At 40.1% G+C, this 20,090-nt stretch overlaps 1 protein-coding gene across 6 annotated transcripts in view; it reads left to right on the forward strand.

Annotated features, from left to right (window-relative positions):
* Positions 1 to 20,090, forward strand: part of TJP2 (tight junction protein 2) — a 93,824-nt gene that overhangs the window by 55,776 nt on the left and 17,958 nt on the right. For all 6 annotated transcript variants that reach the window (XM_050944146.1, XM_050944147.1, XM_050944145.1 and 3 more), the window contains 9 exons: positions 8,163 to 8,216; positions 11,002 to 11,126; positions 12,823 to 12,925; positions 13,747 to 14,392; positions 16,099 to 16,202; positions 16,418 to 16,571; positions 17,687 to 17,798; positions 17,898 to 18,034; positions 18,982 to 19,048. In XM_050944146.1, the coding sequence (XP_050800103.1) occupies positions 8,172 to 8,216; positions 11,002 to 11,126; positions 12,823 to 12,925; positions 13,747 to 14,392; positions 16,099 to 16,202; positions 16,418 to 16,571; positions 17,687 to 17,798; positions 17,898 to 18,034; positions 18,982 to 19,048 (1,493 nt within the window). In that variant the 5' untranslated portion in view covers positions 8,163 to 8,171. The remainder of the gene's footprint in view (positions 1 to 8,162; positions 8,217 to 11,001; positions 11,127 to 12,822; positions 12,926 to 13,746; positions 14,393 to 16,098; positions 16,203 to 16,417; positions 16,572 to 17,686; positions 17,799 to 17,897; positions 18,035 to 18,981; positions 19,049 to 20,090) is intronic.

Consider the following 20,090-nt stretch of genomic DNA (forward strand, 5'->3'; position numbering starts at 1 on the left):
GGGTAAATCAGTTTGTCTCCAAAAAGAGCTCCAAACTAGAATCCGCGTGAAGTGTGGATCACCAAGATTCTTATCTCCATGTGCCATCTACTACCTAAGTGTGGTAATTTTGCCTGGGGAATTCTCGCCTGCAGTAATGGACTCCTTCTTTCACCTTTGCCTTGGTCCCAGGTCTCTCTGGCAAGATGAAGACTGTCTTCACAGCCCACCTGAGAACAGGTGGTGGGGAGCTGTTGATACATCACTAGGAAAGTTGTTTGCTTCAGGGCGCCTTCTTACCAGTGGCTTGGGGAGTTCCAGTTGTGAATATATTAAAATATCTCATTCTGGAGGCGAACAAGTCCAAAAGTCTGCTCAGTCCTACTCAACATATGACTTTGGGTGAGTATTTCCTGATATATGTGGGAAGAGCATCCCTCTGTTTTGCAGCAGAAGCATGAAAAGTCAGGCATTTTGTATTGAAGCTTTTTTGCTCTGGCAGAATCAGTCTTTCTTCTCTCTTTCCCTCAGTTACTCTGCTGTACAAAAGGTTTGGCAAGATCCAAGCAAACAAGGACCCCTGTACTGTAATTGCTCCCCCTGGTCCAAGCAAGTGTGGCTTGTAGGTCCGGTTCTACTATTGTTGGATGGATCCTGGGTCCTCCTGCAAGTTTTTAACTTCTCACGGCTAGGCACTGTCAACCTATTTCATTTTTTGTTACATTTTTCCTATTTAGTATTTACTTTGTGTTTGGAATGCTATGGCCACTCAATCTGGGGCAAAGAGGAGAGCCAAGACAGGGCTACCTGTCTCTGCTTCCATGTAATTGTTCCTGCTGCCTGTTGTTTAAATAAAATAAGCAAGAAGAAGATATCAGAGATACAGAGACAGTATTTTCAGGTAAAAGTTCTTCTGGGTGTTTTTTTTATTTATTTGTTTTAAATTCTGTTCCCACAAGCCCTGCCAGATCATTTGTACTTCCCGTTTTACTTTTATTTAACCCATTCTTCTACTTCAATGGGTCTATCTATGCTCTGAATTTGGGTCTCTGATCATTCTTTATTAGTGACGTCAGTCTTTTTACCCATCCCAGACCTGTGCCCTCTCTTTGGATTTCTTGCAACTGACCATTTTTGTTGGTGATTGTTTTTTTTTTTTTTTGTTTGTTTTTTTAAATATAATGTCTGGGGGTGTGGCGGAATACGTGTATTTTACTTGCTTTTGGCCTGGTTTTTTTTTTTTCTTTCCAGACTTGCTGAGCATGTACAACCCTTAGGTCTCAATACTACCAGCTACTGAGCACTCTGTCCCTGATCTAGCAAAGCACATGGCTGCAATGGGATTCCTTGCATGCTTAATATTAAGAGGTTTGGCAAGTCAGGCCAGAGAGCACAGCACCTGCAGGTTGGAGCCCCCATTTTGCTGCACATTATGGGTGAACAGCATTTCTTAAAAATCAGGCCAGCTTTATATTTGCTATGCCACTAGTTGTTTTGGTGGAGGAAAAACTATGAAATTTCAAAACTATTTTGTGGACTAACTTTTTTGTTTAAAGTATGAAGTTATTTTTGAGTAACCCACACTCCTTTGGAACACAAGGCTCAGCTTGTTAGTCCCAGGTTCCTACAAAACAACTTTCTCCTTGTGGGTGCTGAAGGAACAGTCCTTGATGTAGTAGAATGCGTTGTTGGCAGTTGTCTTGGAAGCTCAATGTTGTTTCCATTCTAGACCTCCTGGTGAGTGCAGAGAAATATAGGAGATTACACAGGCAAGCTTGCAAAGCAGAGCTCTGCATTAAACCTGTCCTGTGGAAAAATGGCCTGATGTTGTTTTCCAATGTTGCATGAATCTTCAGCAGTTTACAGATGTGTTCCAACACTGAAAGATGAAATCTACAAGCTTTTTGTGTGTGTGTGTGTGCGTGCGTGCGTGCGTGCGTGCTAAACTTGCCACAAATGCCTGTTTCTCTTTTTGACATTTGTTAACTCTCTGCGAAGCTTTCTCGTATAAAGCCTAGGAGGAAAGATTGTAGGTATAAATCTGTAAAAGTTTACAGCGTTCACTGATAATGGACTGATAGTTTATTTTACAGTATAGTGATCTCTTTAGGGTTTATGGCTAACTTTGTCCTGTTTTTATTGCTTTAGTATTCAGGAAAAAACTAAACAGTATTTACAGTCACTGAGAGATTGGCATGATGTTCCTCTTCAGTATTTTACTCACTTCTTGTTTGCTGGAGCTAAATAAGGCCCTAATCTTGCAAGTATTTATGCATATGAATAATTTTACATACATGAGTAATCACTTGAGTTCAGTGGGATTACTCATTTGTATAAAGTTAGTCATGTCCATAAGAATCTGAAGGATTGGGGCTGAGGGTTCAGCTTTAAGATTTATTCTAGTCACAGGTTATTAATATAAAATACTACTAGCATAGTCTGACTTTTTAAATAACCACAAATGCACTTCTTGTCTTAAAGTTTCAGGTATACTTATAGGAAAAAATATCATAAGTATTAACTATTTAGAATTTAAAAAACCTCCTGCATATTAATCTGTGTTAAGACATTTAAAATTGTCTTTAATTAAGATTGTTTTTTGTGTCTCATAAGTGGAGTTTGTTTAGGTATTAGATTTTTCTTCTTTGTGGTTTGATGTGTTACTGTGTGAAATGACAGCAGGATTTGTTGAGTATGTAGGCCACTATTGTATTAGAATTACATAACATTGTTGAGTGGTGGAAACTGATGAAAAAACTGGGATGCACAAAGTCCCCTAACAGATTACATACCCTGCAACAATGAAGACAGCTCAAGCTCTACAGAGAATGTGGGCACGTGCAGTGAAAAAGTTGAGGATTTTAAAAGGGCATGTGAGTTGTTTTTACATTATATCTTGTTATAAGCCCTCCCTACACTTTCCCACCAGGTATTGTGGGTTTTTTTGTTTGTTTGTTTTAAGTGTGTGGTAACTCAGTAATAAGAAATTGTATAAATATGTGATAATTATCCGCGAGGGTTGTGTGTTCTGTACACAGTGTAATTTTTATTCTATCAAACTGTCATTCAAAATTTCCACCCCTGTATAGTTTTGTAATCAAGGGGCTACTGATCCATCTATTCCAGCTATTAAGGCAACTGTCACCTTGGTATCTGAGCACCAGGAATATTTAAACAAATCCTAATAGTGATATTTTAATTAGAAGTATTGTATTGGCTGAAGTCACTACTGAACTCATACTGGCTAATTACAGTAAGTTTCATTTATATAGAAAACACCACAGTTCTAGTTGAAGGAAAACTTGAGTAAACTCGCCAAATAGTTACTTTTAGTAATTTGATAAATAAATAGGTTTCATTTCTTTTGCTTGTGCCTCTTGTCAGCAGTTCTTTCTCTGTGTGTGGGTAATGCAGTAACCATTGTGTTCCTGTGAGATTTTTTTAAAAGAAACAAATACCATAGTTTCCCTTTGCATTTCTTTCCAGCTAGCCAATGACATGAAAAAGTCTCAAGGATAAAAGGTGCTTTTCTCTTGGTGCATTTAGAGTAGAGACCCATCTTCTGCCTTAGGATAATGATTTCTAACAAAGCAGGAATTTTGTTCCTATGATAGAGGGTTAAATCCTAGTTCTGATACAGTTAGAGCTCCTCAGCTGGTGATTTCTAACATTTGTAGTCTTTCTATCCCTCTCATTCTCCTTCTTTCCATTAATCTGTCAGTATTGGTTAGCATCTCAGTACTGGCAAGCAGCAGTACATTTTATAATGTTCAAGAGATTATTAGTTGGAGATTTAGGGCAGTGCAGATGTTTTCAGGGTCTGATAGACTACCAAGGTGACCATTCAATACGGTGCATTGTATAGCTTGTGTAATTTTATCAGTATGTCAAGAACTATCAGTATGTCAAGTTCTCCTATCTTGGTAATAGATTTGTCTTTCCCTAATTTTTTTTCACGACCAGCTAACACATTTCTAAGCATAACTGTCCTCGTCCACTTACACTGATCTGCTCAGGCTCCACTACTGGCAGTCTACCAGATAGCTGTGAAGAGACCTCGCTGCTGGGTGTTCAGCCTCCAGAGTCTGAACGAAGTCCAGGCACAGTCTCAAGGTGCAGATCCTGTCTAGCACCCTGTCCTGACAGCTGTGACCATGTGGTCTCCAGCCCAGACCCCGGAGCCAGTGCTAGCCCCTCTGAACTGCTGTATCTTTACACACCTTCTCCCAGAACTCTTCCCAAAGTTTACATTTTCAAGGGGCCACATGGTGCATATATACACACAGACACTTTGCCCAGAAATCTACCATAGAATTGCTCTTTATTTAATCATGAGACATGTACAGATCTGTTAAAAAAAAAAATCATAAACCCTACATGCATTTCCCTGCCTCCGTTTCCTCATCGCTCTAGAGCATTCTTTGGGCTCAGCTCAGGGTACGTTCAACGTCCTTGTGTTGTAACACATGGCTTGTGTTCTGGAACATGGAGCCTTCTCCCTAGGTCAGCTTTCTTCTTCTGACCTTGGCCAATCTATTCCTTTCCTCTCCATCACCGGACACCTTAATATGCCCAGGGCCGGCCTCAGAATCTTAAGGGGAGGGACAGTAAGACTATTTGAAATATACACCAAATTTAACTGACTGACTCATTTTACACTAAAAGTGTTTTGGCTGTTCGGTGGGAGGAGTCCTTTAGATTTTACCACTGCCAGCCACAGCCTGTTGCTGCAGAAATTGAGCCCAGCTGCTTGTCCTTCCAAATTTAGAGATCACTTGATATCTGCTCACATTTTTAAGGCTCTTTTCAAGGGAAACTGCTAGATGGAAATGACAGCTGAGATCCCCTGCCCCCAAGCCAGTACTGCATATAGTTTAAAAACAAACAAACTGGAAAAGCAGAACAGAAGACGCATCAGTTCCCAAGAGTTTTTTTCTGTACAGGATTCTCCCACATGTTGGAATAAGGTAGACAGAGACAACAAAGTAGCAACTAGCAGCAGCAATTTAACTGTCTAGTTATACTGGCCAGCTGGTGACACGGGAATAGCTGGAAGCACCATTATTTGACAGATGATGATTTCACTGACCATGTGTTTCAGCAAGTAGGTTAATCTACTCAACCCCGGGCAAGAATGCTTTAATAGTAATGATTTTAACTCCGTAACTCTTTCTCTGTCACTATCTCTCTGTCACTAGGCTAGATGAGAAGACAGATGTTTAAAAATATTTCTATAGGTTTTAACACTAGCTCCTCTCCTCCATAAAATCTCTGCTTTGACTTTTATAGTGTATTTTTGCTAGTTGTAGTTCTAGATCTTGATTTGTAGGATCTGCTAATTTCTGAATTAGAAAACTTAGATTTATCTATCGATTTTTAGAGAGGCAGTATTGGTGCATTATTAACATAAATATGCTTGTATTGGTGTATGCTAAGATGTATTTCTGTGTTATAAACTGTTTGATAAGAATGGAGAATATTTTGGGTGTTCCTTAAATAATGCTTGGAGCAGGGACTATAAGCTTTTTTCATCCAGTGACCCCATAGCAAAACATTACCACCTTGTCCCCTTCAGGTGTACCCAGAATCAGCTGTGTGAATTCTTTTCTTTTCCTGTGACACTTCATGGGGTCTTTGACCATCCAAGAGAACAGAAACAACTGTGTGCTTAATGGTCTGCTGCTGCAATAAAACAACTGTACTGGAAACATTGGGTGCACTTCAAAATAGTTAAGATGGGGATCATCTAATAGAGGTGGACTGATTGTAGTTAACTGTATTTCTAAAAACACTACGGTTACGTACTTCCTTCCTTCACTTCTACCCCTTTCTTGGTTAGTTGTTAAAGGTGGTCAAAGTTCTATTTAAACCATTTTTCTATGGAAAACTGGGTTTTTGTGTAATGGTATTTTTGCTTTCCATGAAACATGTCTACTTTCAGTTGAAAAACTGAAATGAACATCTTTTTTGTTCATGAACAGAAAATTTCCATTCAGAAATGCAACTTTGGTGCCCCATGGGATTGGTAGTTTGGGTACCTCATGCTCCCATTTTTCTCTGTGGGCCAGAGGTTACGTCTCCTCTTTGCGCAGCAGCCATGTGATTTCTCTGAACCACAGCTTCTCAGCAAGAAGGGAGACTGTGGTGCATTGTGGGAGATGTAATCCAGCCAAATCTGTTACCCTGGCTCCCTAACATCAGTGCTGAGTTTTTCTTATTTTCTTAGGTTTGGATGCTTTTTTTTCCTTCCTAAAAGGTATTGCTGCTAAATTAGCATCTCGGGGAGGGGGTTTCCACTTGTAAATACTACTTTTTAGCACTGGAATCTTATTAACTATGATGTAGAATTCAAAGGTCAGATTTCCAGTTATTGATTAGGAATGTATTCTAAATTGCCCTTGGTCTTGAATTTGCAGTATTTTGTCCATTTTCAGAATCCAGACAGTTAATGGCAATATGTTATGATTTATTTTATATTGGCCCAGGGAATGTTCACTGCACAGGGTGTTACCAGTGTGTATGTACATACATACGTGGGTGCACATGGGAGACAGGAGAGATTCCAGAAGACTGGAAAAGGGCAAATATGGTGCCTATCTTTAAAAAGGGAAATAAAAACAACCCAGGAAACTACAGACCACTTAGTTTCACTTCTGTACCAGGGAAGATAATAGAGCAAGTAATTAAGGAAATCATCTGCAAACACTTGGAAGGTGATAAGGTGATAGGGAACAACCAGCATGGATTTGTAAAGAACAAATCATGTCAAACCAATCGGATAGCTTTCTTTGATAGGATAACGAGTCTTGTGGATAAGGGAGAAGCGGTAGATGTGGTATACCTAGACTTTAGTAAGGCATTTGATACGGTCTCCCATGATATTCTTATCAATAAACTAGGCAAATACAATATAAGGTGGGTGCATAACTGGCTGGATAACCATACTCAGAGAGTAGTTATTAATGGTTCCCAATCCTGCCGGAAAGGTATAACAAGTGGGGTTCTGCAGGAGTCTTTTTTGGGACCAGCTCTGTTCAATATCTTCATCAACGACTTAGATATTGGCATAGAAAGTACACTTATTAAGTTTACAGATGATGCCAAACTGGGAGGGATTGCAACTGCTTTGGAGGATAGGGTCATAACTCAAAATTATCTGGACAAATTGGAGAAATGGTCTGAGGTAAACAGGATGAAGTTTAGTAAAGACAAATGCAAAGTGCTCCACTTAGGAAGAAACAATCAATTTCACACACACAGAATGGGAAGAGACTGTCTAGGAAGGAGTATGGCAGAAAGGGATCTAAGGGTTATAGTGGATCTGCTGTTGCAAAAAAAAGCAAACATGATTCTAGGAAGCATTAACAAGTGTGTTGTGAGCAAAACATGAGAAATCATTCTTCCACTCTATTCTACGCTGGTTAGGCCTCAACTGGAATATTGTGTCCAATTCTGGGCACCGCATTTCAAGAAAGATGTGGAGAAATTGGAGAGGGTCCAGAGAAACACAACAAAAATGATTAAAGGTCTAGAGAACATAACCTATGGAGGAAGGCTGAAAGAATTGAGTTTGTTTCGTTTGGAAAAGAGAAGACTGAGAGGGGACATGATAGCAGTTTTCAGGTATCTAAAAGGGTGTCATCAGGAGGAGGGAGAAAACTTGTTCATCTTCACCTCTAAGGATAGAACAAGAAGCAATGGGCTTAAACTGCAGCAAGGGAGGTTTAGGTTGGACATTAGGAAAAAGTTCCTAACTGTCAAGGTGGTTAAACACTGGAATAAACTACCTAGAGACATTGCGGAATCTCCTTTTCTGCAGATATTTAAGAATAGGTTAGATAAATGTCTATCCGGGATGGTCTAGACAGTATTTGGTCCTGCCGTGAGGGCAGGGGACTGAACTCAGTGACCTCTCGAGGTCCTTTCTAGCCCTACAATCTATGAATCTATCTATCTATCTATCTAACCTGCTAAATTCTAATACACATTCCCTCTGCAATTTATTTTGGTTAGTCTCATTGTCACTTGACATAAAAACAAATGTGTTCTGTAGCCGACTCCATCGAATACTTAAAATAGTTGTTTCAAAAGTTTCTGAAATGGGATCTTCCAGACTTTATTTTGGGGTAGTTATTTGTTTATGTTGCTTGTTGGTTAATTGCTTTTTGGTTTTTGTGTAACAGGCCCCAGGCATGGAAGAGCTGATATGGGAACAGTACACTGTGACCTTACAAAAGGTGAGAGCTTGTGTTTATATTTTTAGTTTTCAAATGCTCTATTGCTGCTTTTATTTTAAACATGTGCTACTGCAATTTTTATTAACCTATTTGGAGCTGAAACTTGGTTAAAAGACTCCATTAAAATTCCATCTTTATTACTGTTCATTTTTGAGCAGTGATAGTCTAAATGCAGTATGTACCAGCCAAATAGATAAATGTGTAATTGGCTAACATAATACAAAAACAGGATAACTCTGTTAGCAGATACGGTTACCAGGAGTACTTCATAATCTCAGATGTGGAGCTGCATTGCAAATACTTTGAGAAATCAATGGAAATGTATACCATTATACTGAAGGGTAGAATCTGATGTAAAAAATATTGTAATCATGATTAAGGCTGCGATTCTGTCACGGAGGTTGTGGAAGTCACGGATTCCATGACTTTCCGTGACCTCCATGACTTCTGCAGCTGCATGGCTGATGCAGCTGACCCTGGGAAGTGCTCAAGCACCAGCAGTCCTTGGGGGCCGCCGGAGCAGCAACCCTGGGGATTGCCAGAGCATCAGTTCCAGGGACGGCCCTGGGGATTGCCCAAACTGCAGTGGCCCCGGGGGTGGCTGGGGCGGCGGCCCTAGAGGCCGTCAGGAGAGCAGTCCCCAGGGCCTCAGAGCAGCAGGCCACCAGAGGCAGTCAGCCCTCACTTCTGGAGCAGTGGGGCCTAGGAGCAAAGATTTAGTCATGGGTATTTATAGTAAAAGTCACGGACAGGTCATGACTTTGAATTTTTGTTTATTGCCTATGACCTGTTCATGACCTTTACTAAAAATACCAATAACTAAATCTTAGTCTTAATCATAATTATCAAATGCATATGCTGCTATTACATGAGGGGCTAGTACAACATGTACAACTCTCATTTTTCCTCTATTAAAGGCAATGTCAGATATTTCTAGCTTTTGAAAACAAATTTTATTACTGTACATTTTGGGGATTGCAAGGATGGTTCTACACACTTCTGCATTGCTGGATGTTCCAGGCCCCAGAGCAGAATAGAGCAGTTCCGATGATGTTCTCTCTTTGTCCTGCCTGACTCTGGTCCCCACAGGCCATTTGGATGGCCAGGGATCAGCTAAGGTTTGCAGCTTACTTACCCTACAATTTAGTGCCTGCTCTGCTCAAATGAGGCAGAGGTCCTACAGACAACAGCCTCCTTCACAACACAACTCCTAATTCATTCACAGAGCATCATCCCTCCTGTACCCTGAATAAAGCAAGAGTCTAATAATTTTGTGCTAATTATTACAAATGCAAAACCACTTCAAAAACCCACTCTTAAATACAATGGTTAAATTCAGTCAAGAAATGCAATAGTTGGGGATTGGACAGTAAGGTTTACTTGGCTGCACTGCCCATCCTATGTGCCTTTGATGGTACATGGTACATTTTCACTTTGTTATATCCACACCAAAGTACACATTTAACTGGAAAAACAGGAATAGAAAATACTGTAACACACAACATGGTTTAGTTAACATTGTTCCCATTGGGCCAAGTTGTGTCAGTTTATACCATCTAAGGCTGCTGCCCAAATGGTCTAGAGCTTGTTGAGATAACAAGCGCCATTAGCTCTGTCAGTGGATCAAGTCTTAATTCTGTGCTGTTTTTAGCTTGAGGCCTCCTGAACCTGGTCATTGTCAACCAAGGCTCAGTGAGTCCAATCAACTTCATAAAACTATTTATTGGCCTTCGCCTGCTCCTGTTGAGAGAACTGAGTTTTGCCACTGCTGTCAGTGGGATATGGCTAGCACAGAAAGGGCTGTGAAATACATAAATTAAACTGAAAAAATAGAGAGGAAAAAATGTTTTCTTTAATGTTTCAGTTATAGTGAACTTTTGATGTAACAAGTAACTTTTAGGGTTTTTTTTTGTTTTGTTTTTTTAAACAAACCAGACAGAAATGTGACTTAAATTGTTCCTTTAAGTATAGCAGATGCTACTGGCTTTCCAGCTGTTCTAAATGATCAATATGTGTACACACACACACAGACACACACACACAGACACACACACACACACTCTCTGCACCACTCTGTTGTACTTCTCTGCATTCAGGATTTACTGGTGTTCTGGTTTAGATACAAGTCTTGCTTCCTCTTTCATTGCCCCAGTATATGCTTTTCTGGTTCACATTCAAGCATTCCAAAAGCCTCATTTTATGACAGCCTACCATTTCTTCAGAGGCAGGTTTGGCATAGATACCTCATGATCTATTAATCCACTGCTTGGGGGTGGTGGATGGTGACACCAGACACTTAATACACATTTGTAGCTTTATTTAATCAGCAACAATTTTGCATGGTCTTTCATGAAGTAGTAATTAGAATTTAGCTAGCATTGCATGTTCAGTTGTTAATTGCTAGAAAAACTGCTCCAGGGTCTCGAGCATTCTAATCAACTGCAGCTTTCTACTCGGCAGTTAATTCAGTGTGAATTGTTAGCATTGGTGGGGAAAAAATAAGAGATCGCACAGGAAACAGCAAGTCCTCTTATCATTTTTATTGGTCACAGGATGACATGCCTGCTTGGTTTTTGACTTTCACAATGGAAACTTCAAATTGGTTACTTTGTGGATTGTTTTTTCATTCTAGTTCATGCAACACTTCATCTGAACTGCATTTTTCTATCTAAAGTGAGTGTTGCTGGGATGACAGTCTGTTGGCTTAATCATAATCTCTGTCTCCATGTTGAAATGTATCGTGTTCAGTTCTGTTTTATGTATGTGTGGGTTTGGTTTTTTTTAGGATTCAAAAAGAGGGTTTGGGATTGCAGTTTCCGGTGGCAGAGACAACCCTCATTTTGAAAACGGTGAAACGTCCATAGTTATCTCAGATGTCCTCCCAGGTGGCCCAGCAGATGGATTACTTCAGTAAGTGTGCTTCCTTATATCCTCCATGACTGGAATGTTTTGCAGATAAAGGTGCAGGTTTGATCTGAGAGCCTGCCCCAGTGACTTGATCCAGGTTGTTTGTTTCTGTAGACTTGCGTGTCAACTGTCCATATTTTAAATGAAATCATACCTCTTTTTTTCTTTAACTCATAAACAAGTTACTCTACTTTAATGGTGGTATATTGTATTGTTCTATACATAAGCATGTCGTCTTTGTGTGTTTTTAAGAAAAAAAAACTTTAACAGGGCATTACTTCTCATGGCAGCCTTCTTCACATACACAGTGTCCTTGTTGACAGCTTTCAAAGCTTTCAACATTATAATGTTGGCCCTTAACACAATAATATCTTAAGCAATTTGCCTCCACATTTAATATGTTTGCATGATGTCTTCATTTAGGCATTGTCTGTACTAGATCTGTTTTCCTGGAACTTTCCATTATTTATGGTGCTTGTGTAGCTCCACCAGCCGTAGCAATGTGGGGATGCTAAATGTAGACCAGCCAACAGTGACTGCCTCTGTTTTAGCGACTGTGTCATCTAGAACTACTGTGACCAGGGTCAGACAACACAGAAGTTAAAATGCCAATGGCATTATCTATGCTAGGGTGACTTACTTGTGGAGTTGTGGTGATGAGAAATTTTACAGAAAAAAGGTTGTTCACATCCCCCTGGAGATTAATCTTTTTTCCCTCTAAAATTTATCTAGTTGCTCATATTCACCTAGATTAGCTAGGGGTTAATGTCCAGAGTGCGATTTTTTTTATTTTTATTTTTTTGGCTAGCACGGTTGGTTTACAAAAGAAAAATCTTCTTCCAGAGTGAGCAGGAGAACTGTACAATAACCTTGCCAAGAACTGTAAGCAAACAGTTCTTGACAACATTTGTGGAATGTTGTGGCTATAACAATTCAAGCCATAGCATCAGGTGGAATAAAGGCTGTAGTTCTAATGTGGCTGTGGAAACCTCTGCTGGAGTTAAAATTCTTAAAATGTGTGTCATGGTTTAAAAGAATGCACCCATTGACCCTTAACAGATTTTGTAAGTTATTGTTTACAATGTTGTAGCCATGTATTCATGAACTGAATAGACATGCTGGTTTTATGACTTATTACAACAATCTGTAATCCACTAACATACACACACACCCTTGTCTTTCCCCCTTCCCCTTTTCTTTCCCCCCTATAACTGGAGGGGTGTTAATGGGCCATTTGACCTTGAATGGTCCCTTGGAATATATGCTTATGCTAAACAATCTGTTCCACCTTATATTTAGCTGTGACAGTCTGAGTACCCACCCCAGACCTGAAGAAGAGCTCTGTGTAGCTCAAAAGCTTGTCTCTCTCACCAACAGAAGTTGGTCCAGTAAAATATATCACCTCACCCACCTTGTCTTGTAAGTTATTGTTGATCATGGAGTCAGCACATCAATCAATCACACATAGACATTTAAACCAAAAACCACCAACAATCAATGAATTGTTAAAACTGGAAGAAGGCTTCAGCATGTGGCCTTATTTAAACTATTCCAGTTTATATAACCTAATATGGATGTTTAAGAATAGCTTGTGTTCTGTTTTTTGTTAGTGAATGCACAGAACGTTTAGAACAAAAGTGGAATTTAATTTGAAAATTACAAGATGTCCCTTCTAATCCATCATGTACTTCTTTTGCAGAGAAAATGACCGGGTGGTCATGGTTAATGGGACCCCAATGGAAAATGTTCCCCATTCTTTTGCAGTTCAGCAGTTAAGAAAAAGTGGGAAAGTGGCTGCCATTGTAAGTTAACAATTACTAATTCTTTGCATTATAGTTGTACCTATAACCCCAACCAAGATCAGTACCTGCTGTGCTAGGTGTATACACTAGTTCATACACACAGTAAAACCTTCTATGTCTTAAAGAACTTGCAATTTAAATAAAAAAGCCAAACTGTGTGTGAGGAGAGGAGAATATTATCCCTGTTTTACAGATGGAGAACTGAAGCAAGCGGGGAGGGATTAGGTGACGTGTCCAGTGTAACAAAAGGAGCCTGTCTGTGGCAGAGCAGGAAAATGAGCTCAGATCTCCTGAATCTTAGTGCAGTGTCTTAACCATATGACCAACCACAGTTAATGTCTCTGTTGTTGCCTTTCTTTCTTTCTTTAGATGGAGATGACATGCTGTGCCCTATACAAGACACACAATGTACAGTCCCTTTCCAAAGAGTTTACATCTGAACAGGCTTAGCACGTGTTTCTTACCTCCCTTAACTAGAGAATATTGTTTGCTTGGGCACAGCACAGTTTTTAGAAGCTTTTTAAAAAAATTACTTTGTTTATCAACTTATGCCTTTAAAGCAATTAAAAAAACCAAAACACTCTTGCTCTGTTTCGATGGATGAAACTAAGGGGATGTTTCTAACAACCAACATAGAATTTTAACCATATCACTTCACAGTGTTCTGAAAACAAAGCTTCTTGAACAATAAGCTGCTTAGAGGCTCTTGCTTTTATGACATAGCATTTGAGATTTTCAGCATTTGGAATATGATTTAAAATGGATGTTGAGAGAGGTGCTGGTTCTCTTCTTTGTTTTTGTTTTGTGTTTAATACAAACAGGTAGTGAAAAGACCACGGAAAGTGCAGCTCACCGCTCTAAGGAGAAGCCCTTCTCTTGAACATGATGATAGAGCTTTCGATATACTGGATGACCCAGCAGAGTTTGATGGCAGGAGTGCTCGAAGTGGCTATAGTGATCGGAGCTGGCATAGCGGCCATGGAGGTCGCAGCCAAAGCTGGGGAAACAGCCCTGATAGGAGCTACCGAAGAGATCAAGATAGAGGGCGCAACTACAGCAGAGACCACAGCAGGGAACGCAGCTACAGCCGGGATGGAAGTCGTGGCAGGAGCATTGACAGGGAGAGAAGCTTGGACCGAGAACGCAGAAGAGACCGGAGCAGAGGCAGGAGCATCGACAGGGAGAGAAGCTTGGACCGAGAACACAGACGAGACCGGAGCAAGGGCAGGAGCATCGACAGGGATGATGGCTATGAACGTGGTGCTGGTGACTACAGCCCACCCAGGGATTACAGTTACAGACATCAGCCTGACCCTAGATACGACAAGGAAGCAAGAAGTCATAGTCGAGACAGACTGAATTCCCACAGCCCCTTGCTTGAACCACGACGCCAACATGGCTACCCAGGACAACAGTACCAAGATAGACCTATCAGTGTTCTCCTAACAAAAAACAAACCGAATGAAGGTAGCCGTGGGGCGGGAGGTGGGAAATGCTTCTGGTGAAGGGATGGGAAAATGCTGTTCTTTCCATTGGCTATTGGGTGGGTGGGTGGCTCTAATACTCTACGTACAACTGTTTACCTACATTCCTCCACCACTGCCTTACCATTGTGTATGGGTGCCACCTACTCTTTGTCCTTGGACATGGGACTTCCTCCGTGCCTGTGCAATCCACTGCTCTAGTCTCTCTGGGTCACTGTGCACTCTCATTCTTTCCTCCTGTGAGCTCACTACCCTTCCAGTTCTGATCGAATCCATGACTTTTTGAACATGGTTAAATTTACACCAAAGTTAAATTTATACCTGGCACTTACAGATTAAAGAGAATGTGCTGCATCCTGTCTTTTAGTGTTTGGTTTAATTTAGGGTATTTGCTTTAGTGGAAGGCGGGCACGGTTTCCAAAAGTATAGTTTGGGTGAAATGGGTTGATACGTGCACCTCTAATGGCTCAGGTTCTGATTCAAACTAGAACTAGTTCATTCATCATTAGAGTAATTAAAAAGTAAACTTTTAGCAAAACATTGGAGGGTGCACGGGTGTGTGTGGGGGGGATGATTTTAATAGTATCACAAAAATACATATGTCGTGCAACAAAACTACACTTTAAATTGGGTTATGTCAGGATTTCAGTTTATAAATTCTGTCTTCCTGGGATTTATAGAAATCCACTGCATGGGGGCACTTGGTATATTGTAAATCGTCTCTCCAAACCTGTTCTTCTAAATCTGGAACACACCACTGCATCTATCGTAATAGCATTGGTGGAGGGAGGAGGCTTTTTTTTTTTAAATAAAAATTAATTTTGCACATGACAGGATCACTTTCATTATGAGTTTACAAAAAAAAAATTATGCTCCCATATGTGAAGATAACGCATACAGAGATAGTAGAGAAAATCTGTTTAACGACTTTGCTTAAGAAGTTTGTATGTAGCTAACAGGTGGTACAAAAACACCATGACCATTCAGAGCTGTAGCAGCCTGTTTTGTATGTGATGGTGTTGAAAATGGGAAAATAGCTTAATTTGACAATTCTAGAACAGGCTGCTTTCAAAACAGATATTTTACTTTTTAAAATAGAAGACAGTGGTTTGGGCTTCTCTATGCTGTGGGAGCTGCGCTGGAATCTAGCCACAGCTCTCCTGCTGAGAACTCCACTGGCGATGGGACTGTCCTGGCATAAAGCCAGAGAGCCAACTCCCTTCCTATCCCCCAACATAGGGGGTGTATCTGGGGAGGGGAGGGACCATGGCGCCACTCCTCAAATACTATAGTCTCTTAGGGGCTATGCTAAGTTATCCTAAGTTGCTGCCATGATGAGCTGCTGCCATTTGAGAGTCGAGGAACCATAAATGCCACTCTAGATGCCCCCACTGCCCTCCCCAGCCTTCTGCGGTAGCAGAATATGGCACAGGAGAGAATATGACTTATTAGATACAAAAACCTGTCATTAAAAAAGTGAAATGTGAGACTGGCAGTGTAGGACTGATGTCCCGTCCTTGAGTCTCACCATGTTACCTCTGCTTCTTAAGGGGCCTGATTTCCCTTTTACTATAATGTGCTGTGTTGCATGTCATTGTGGCTGATGTGTACACAGTGTAGTTATTAGATGTAAACACTTACTCATTCTGCCAAACTACAGGCTGTGAGTTTTTTTTCTTCCTTTTCTAGAGTATGGTCTCCGACTTGGGAGTCAGATTTTCATAAAAGAAATGACCAGTACTGGCCTGGCAACTAAAGATGGTAATCTGTATGAAGGAGACATAATACTCAAGGTGTGTTGTGAACAAAGGCACGCTGAAGCTGCATATATGTGTTAACAATGCTGCTTTCTGGGCTGAGGTGTTTGGGGGGTTTTATTTGAAAACCTAATTAGAACATCTGCTCACTGGAAAGGAGATGAACAGATCTGAGCTTTGATATGACTTCTTATTGCCATTTGTGTTCTTAATTGTTTGTTTATAATGGTACTTCTGCCTTATATGTGCAGATTAATGGTACAGTGACAGAGAATATGTCGCTAGCTGATGCCCGAAAATTGATTGAGAAATCACGAGGAAAACTCCAGTTGGTAGTCCTCAGAGACAGAAAACAGACACTGCTCAACATCCCTTCGTTGCATGATAGTGACTCAGAAATAGAAGGTGAGGTGACTTAGGGCCAAAAGGTAATGTCAGTTCTACTCCCTGTGTAAACAGAAAGTGAAGCTGTTTATATAAAGCATTTCTCATAGGATAGTGGTAATGCAAGTACCATATTTGATTGGTACCTATATTGCAACTATTTTGTAGAAAGACACAGAAGCAGCAAACCCATTTTCCTTTGGTGTAGGAAGAACCTTCAGTCACTCAGCAGGCCTTGTGTCATTCAGTGACCTTTCTAGCTGATTCATGAGTAATGTTGACTAAACAAAGCAAAGCCCAACTCACCATGGCTAGAAGGAAAGTCATTTTAATGCAAGGCCCGATTCATGACAATGGTGGGATGAGCTCAGTTTTATTTCACTCTAAGGACACTTCCACTCCTTCCAACATTCCTGCTTTGGGAAGGGTGCTAGTGCCTCACTGGAAACATGATGCTGTTAATTGATTCAGGAAGTGTGATTCTGGTGTGAGAATATTCAGTGCAGCTTATTGGAGCTTTTCCTGCTGAGAATGGGTTGTGGCTTGAATTTGTGAGCTACAGGGAAAATTGTTTTTCTCTCTGAAGGACATTTTCTCTCTGAAGGACAGCTCAGCTTCATGTTGTTTAACAGTGAACCCTCTAGACTTTCAAAGAAGAAATTGTGGAGGGCAATGACAGACAAGCCATTTTCTTTTTATTTAATCTTTTACTATGCAAGATTCAGGTTCAGTTCTTTGCAACCACTATCTCCTCTTCATTTTATAGTTCTCTTGTTTCTATAAAAATAAAGATAGGCCTCTGTGTGGTGCGTTTTTCTAGCAAGAGCTCAAACCTGTAGAATGTTGTTAATAGTTGGGAAAAGTTTACACTTGCTTTTGATGCTCCTTGGAATTTCTTTCTGGATGTTACAAAACCTTCCTGAAATATTTTGTGGGAGACAGAAGCTCTGAGAGGTGCAGGTCACTTCTCTTTCTAGCCTCAGGCACACTCAGATGTTTTTTCCAGAGAGAATAGTTTATAAATATTTCATATTTTGTATCTTGAGATTATTGCAAGTAAGTAGATGTGGATAAATGTGCAATGAAATTGAAGATCAATACAGTAAGTCTGTTTTAAGATACTGTTCTCTCAATAGATATTTCTGAAATTGAGTCAAACCGATCAAGCTCCCCTCAAGATGACCAAAAATTACATCACTCTGATTTCGACTCTCATTCCTCCAATGAAAAACTAAAGGAAAAGCCAAAGTAGGAAGTATTACTCTACTTTTTCTTACTAAATAAGACATTTTTAATGTGTACGAAATTTTGTTTTAATGTTCTCAATTTGTTGTTCTTTTTGTTAAGTACAAAAGAGGATCCACCCAACAGGTTGTCCAGGATGGGAGCGATGCCCACGCCTTTTAAATCAACCAGTGATATAGCTGCTGCTGTCATCGTCACTGACACAAACAAAGAACCAAAGTACAAAGATGACCCGCCAGGTCAGAGCTACAAATGTCCAATTTGAGATGTTTTTTCCCTCCAACAAAACCCATTAGCTGGCAGGAGGGAGGAATGGGGGGAAGAGAATTCCAAGGGGTATAAACCATCATGCTTCAGGAATTAAGCCAAACGCAAATTGGAGGGAGTTAGGAAGAAACTTTTCCTGTGGATCACTAGGTTATTCCATAATTGTCTACTACAGGGTTTCTTGCACCTTCCTCACCTGGTACTAGCCACTGTCAGAGATGGGATGGTAGACTAGATGGACCACAGATCTGATCTAGTATGGCAGTTCCTGTGCAGAGTAGCCTGCAATTCTTCTTATCTATAATAAAGAACTAAATAACCAAGTCTTCATTCCATTGAAAAGAGAGGACAGGAGAGAGCTTAAAGATAAAGCACAAAGTTTAAATGTAGGTTGAGTGCTCTTATGCTCAGAAGTGAATCTATGCAATTGTACTGACAAAATCCTGGCTCTGTTATCTCCCAGGAAGGTAGGGTCTGAAGGCACCTCTTATCCACATCTTCCCCAGCTGATTGACAGTTGGCACAAATTGGCTCAGAGGGAATTCACATCCAGCCTTCTTGGCTGGAATAGGCTGACTGGCCTTTGGGGAGACCTTAAAAGAGGACAATTGGAGCAAGAGATTGAATAACAGATTCCTGACAAAAAGAAAATTGGAGGGGGAAAAAACCATTTGACAAGGATTACATAATTGGGAGATAAGCCTGAAATCATAAGTTAATTTACTGCCTTGACATTTGTTCTTTTTAGTTACTTTTTACTTTTGGACACTGAAGTCAGAGTGCCGTGTGCTTTAGGCTGCAGATCTGCACTCTTTGCTGGCATACATGATATTATTGTAACTGCTGCCTGTAACTGAAAACCTTTCATTCTTTTCTGTCTGGTTTGTCAGTTAGATAACTTTGTGGTTTTTACACACAGTATCTCAACCAAAAGTAGCCCCAAGAACCTTTCTTCGACCTAGTCCTGAAGATGAAGCAATATACGGGTATGTTTCTTTCAACACCTGTTTTTTCTCAACATCTATCCATATTGCTTTTTTTGTTTTCTTTGGCTGCTTTCTTCATGCATTCATAGTGGTTTTCCCCTAAACAGTTCTATGTCAAGAAAAGATAACCTGGGTTCTGTATTAAATACATGACAACATTTAGGATGAACTTAGTTTAAAAAAGGAGGCCTAATGTATATGCACAAGAATACATGCCCCTACACTTGTATGTTCAGTCCCCGATTTCATAGACTGATTGTAAATGCAGATTGCTAGTTAAATACATACCTTTGCAATTTGCACGCACAAACACAATTGCAATTGCAATTGTAGGTGTGTATCTTTATGCATGATCCTTGGATCTCCTCCTCTATTTTAATCTAATATGCAGAGAGAAATGTAAGCTATAAAAAGGGCATTGATAACTTTGAAAAAGATAAAACTTTAGAGGCTAGATTATCATAAAGTAAGGTTTGGGAGTGGGAGTTTTGTGTGTGTGTGCACGCTTGCTTTTGTGCACACCCATTCCACAGTTGTGTATATACAAGCTGGAGTTTTTTGCAGCTAAATGTGTATCTTCTCAATCCCTAGTTTGTGTACTGTATGCAGCTGCACACCGAAAAGCAGGAACAAAATGTCTGTGGACCTAGGACCTAATTTTTTTTAATCTACCCTCAAGTTAAATGTGATAATGTTGACCTATAGAGCTTTGACTGTCTAGAGTCTGATATTTGAAATCACTAAGGTGCTTTATAGGAATGCAACCTGGATACTTTTTTAATGTAAATTATTAAATGGGGAAATGGGCGGGTGTTGGGGAGAAAGTAATAAATCATTTGGAGATTTTGGATTGAAGGGGTGATCCCTAAAGAAGGGAAATTGAAGATCTGTTTATTCCATAGTTCCAGTAGAGAGTTGGGTTTAAAGATCTGAGAACTGATAAACTTCTGAAAGGCTGCCTCAGGGTCAAGTCCTGTGTATTGCAGATATATAAATTTGTACCCATTATCCATAGCAGTGTTTAGTTATGGTTCAGTTGAAG

The sequence above is a fragment of the Gopherus flavomarginatus genome, chromosome 3 (genome assembly GCF_025201925.1).
Source record: "Gopherus flavomarginatus isolate rGopFla2 chromosome 3, rGopFla2.mat.asm, whole genome shotgun sequence".
NCBI lineage: Eukaryota > Metazoa > Chordata > Testudines > Testudinidae > Gopherus > Gopherus flavomarginatus.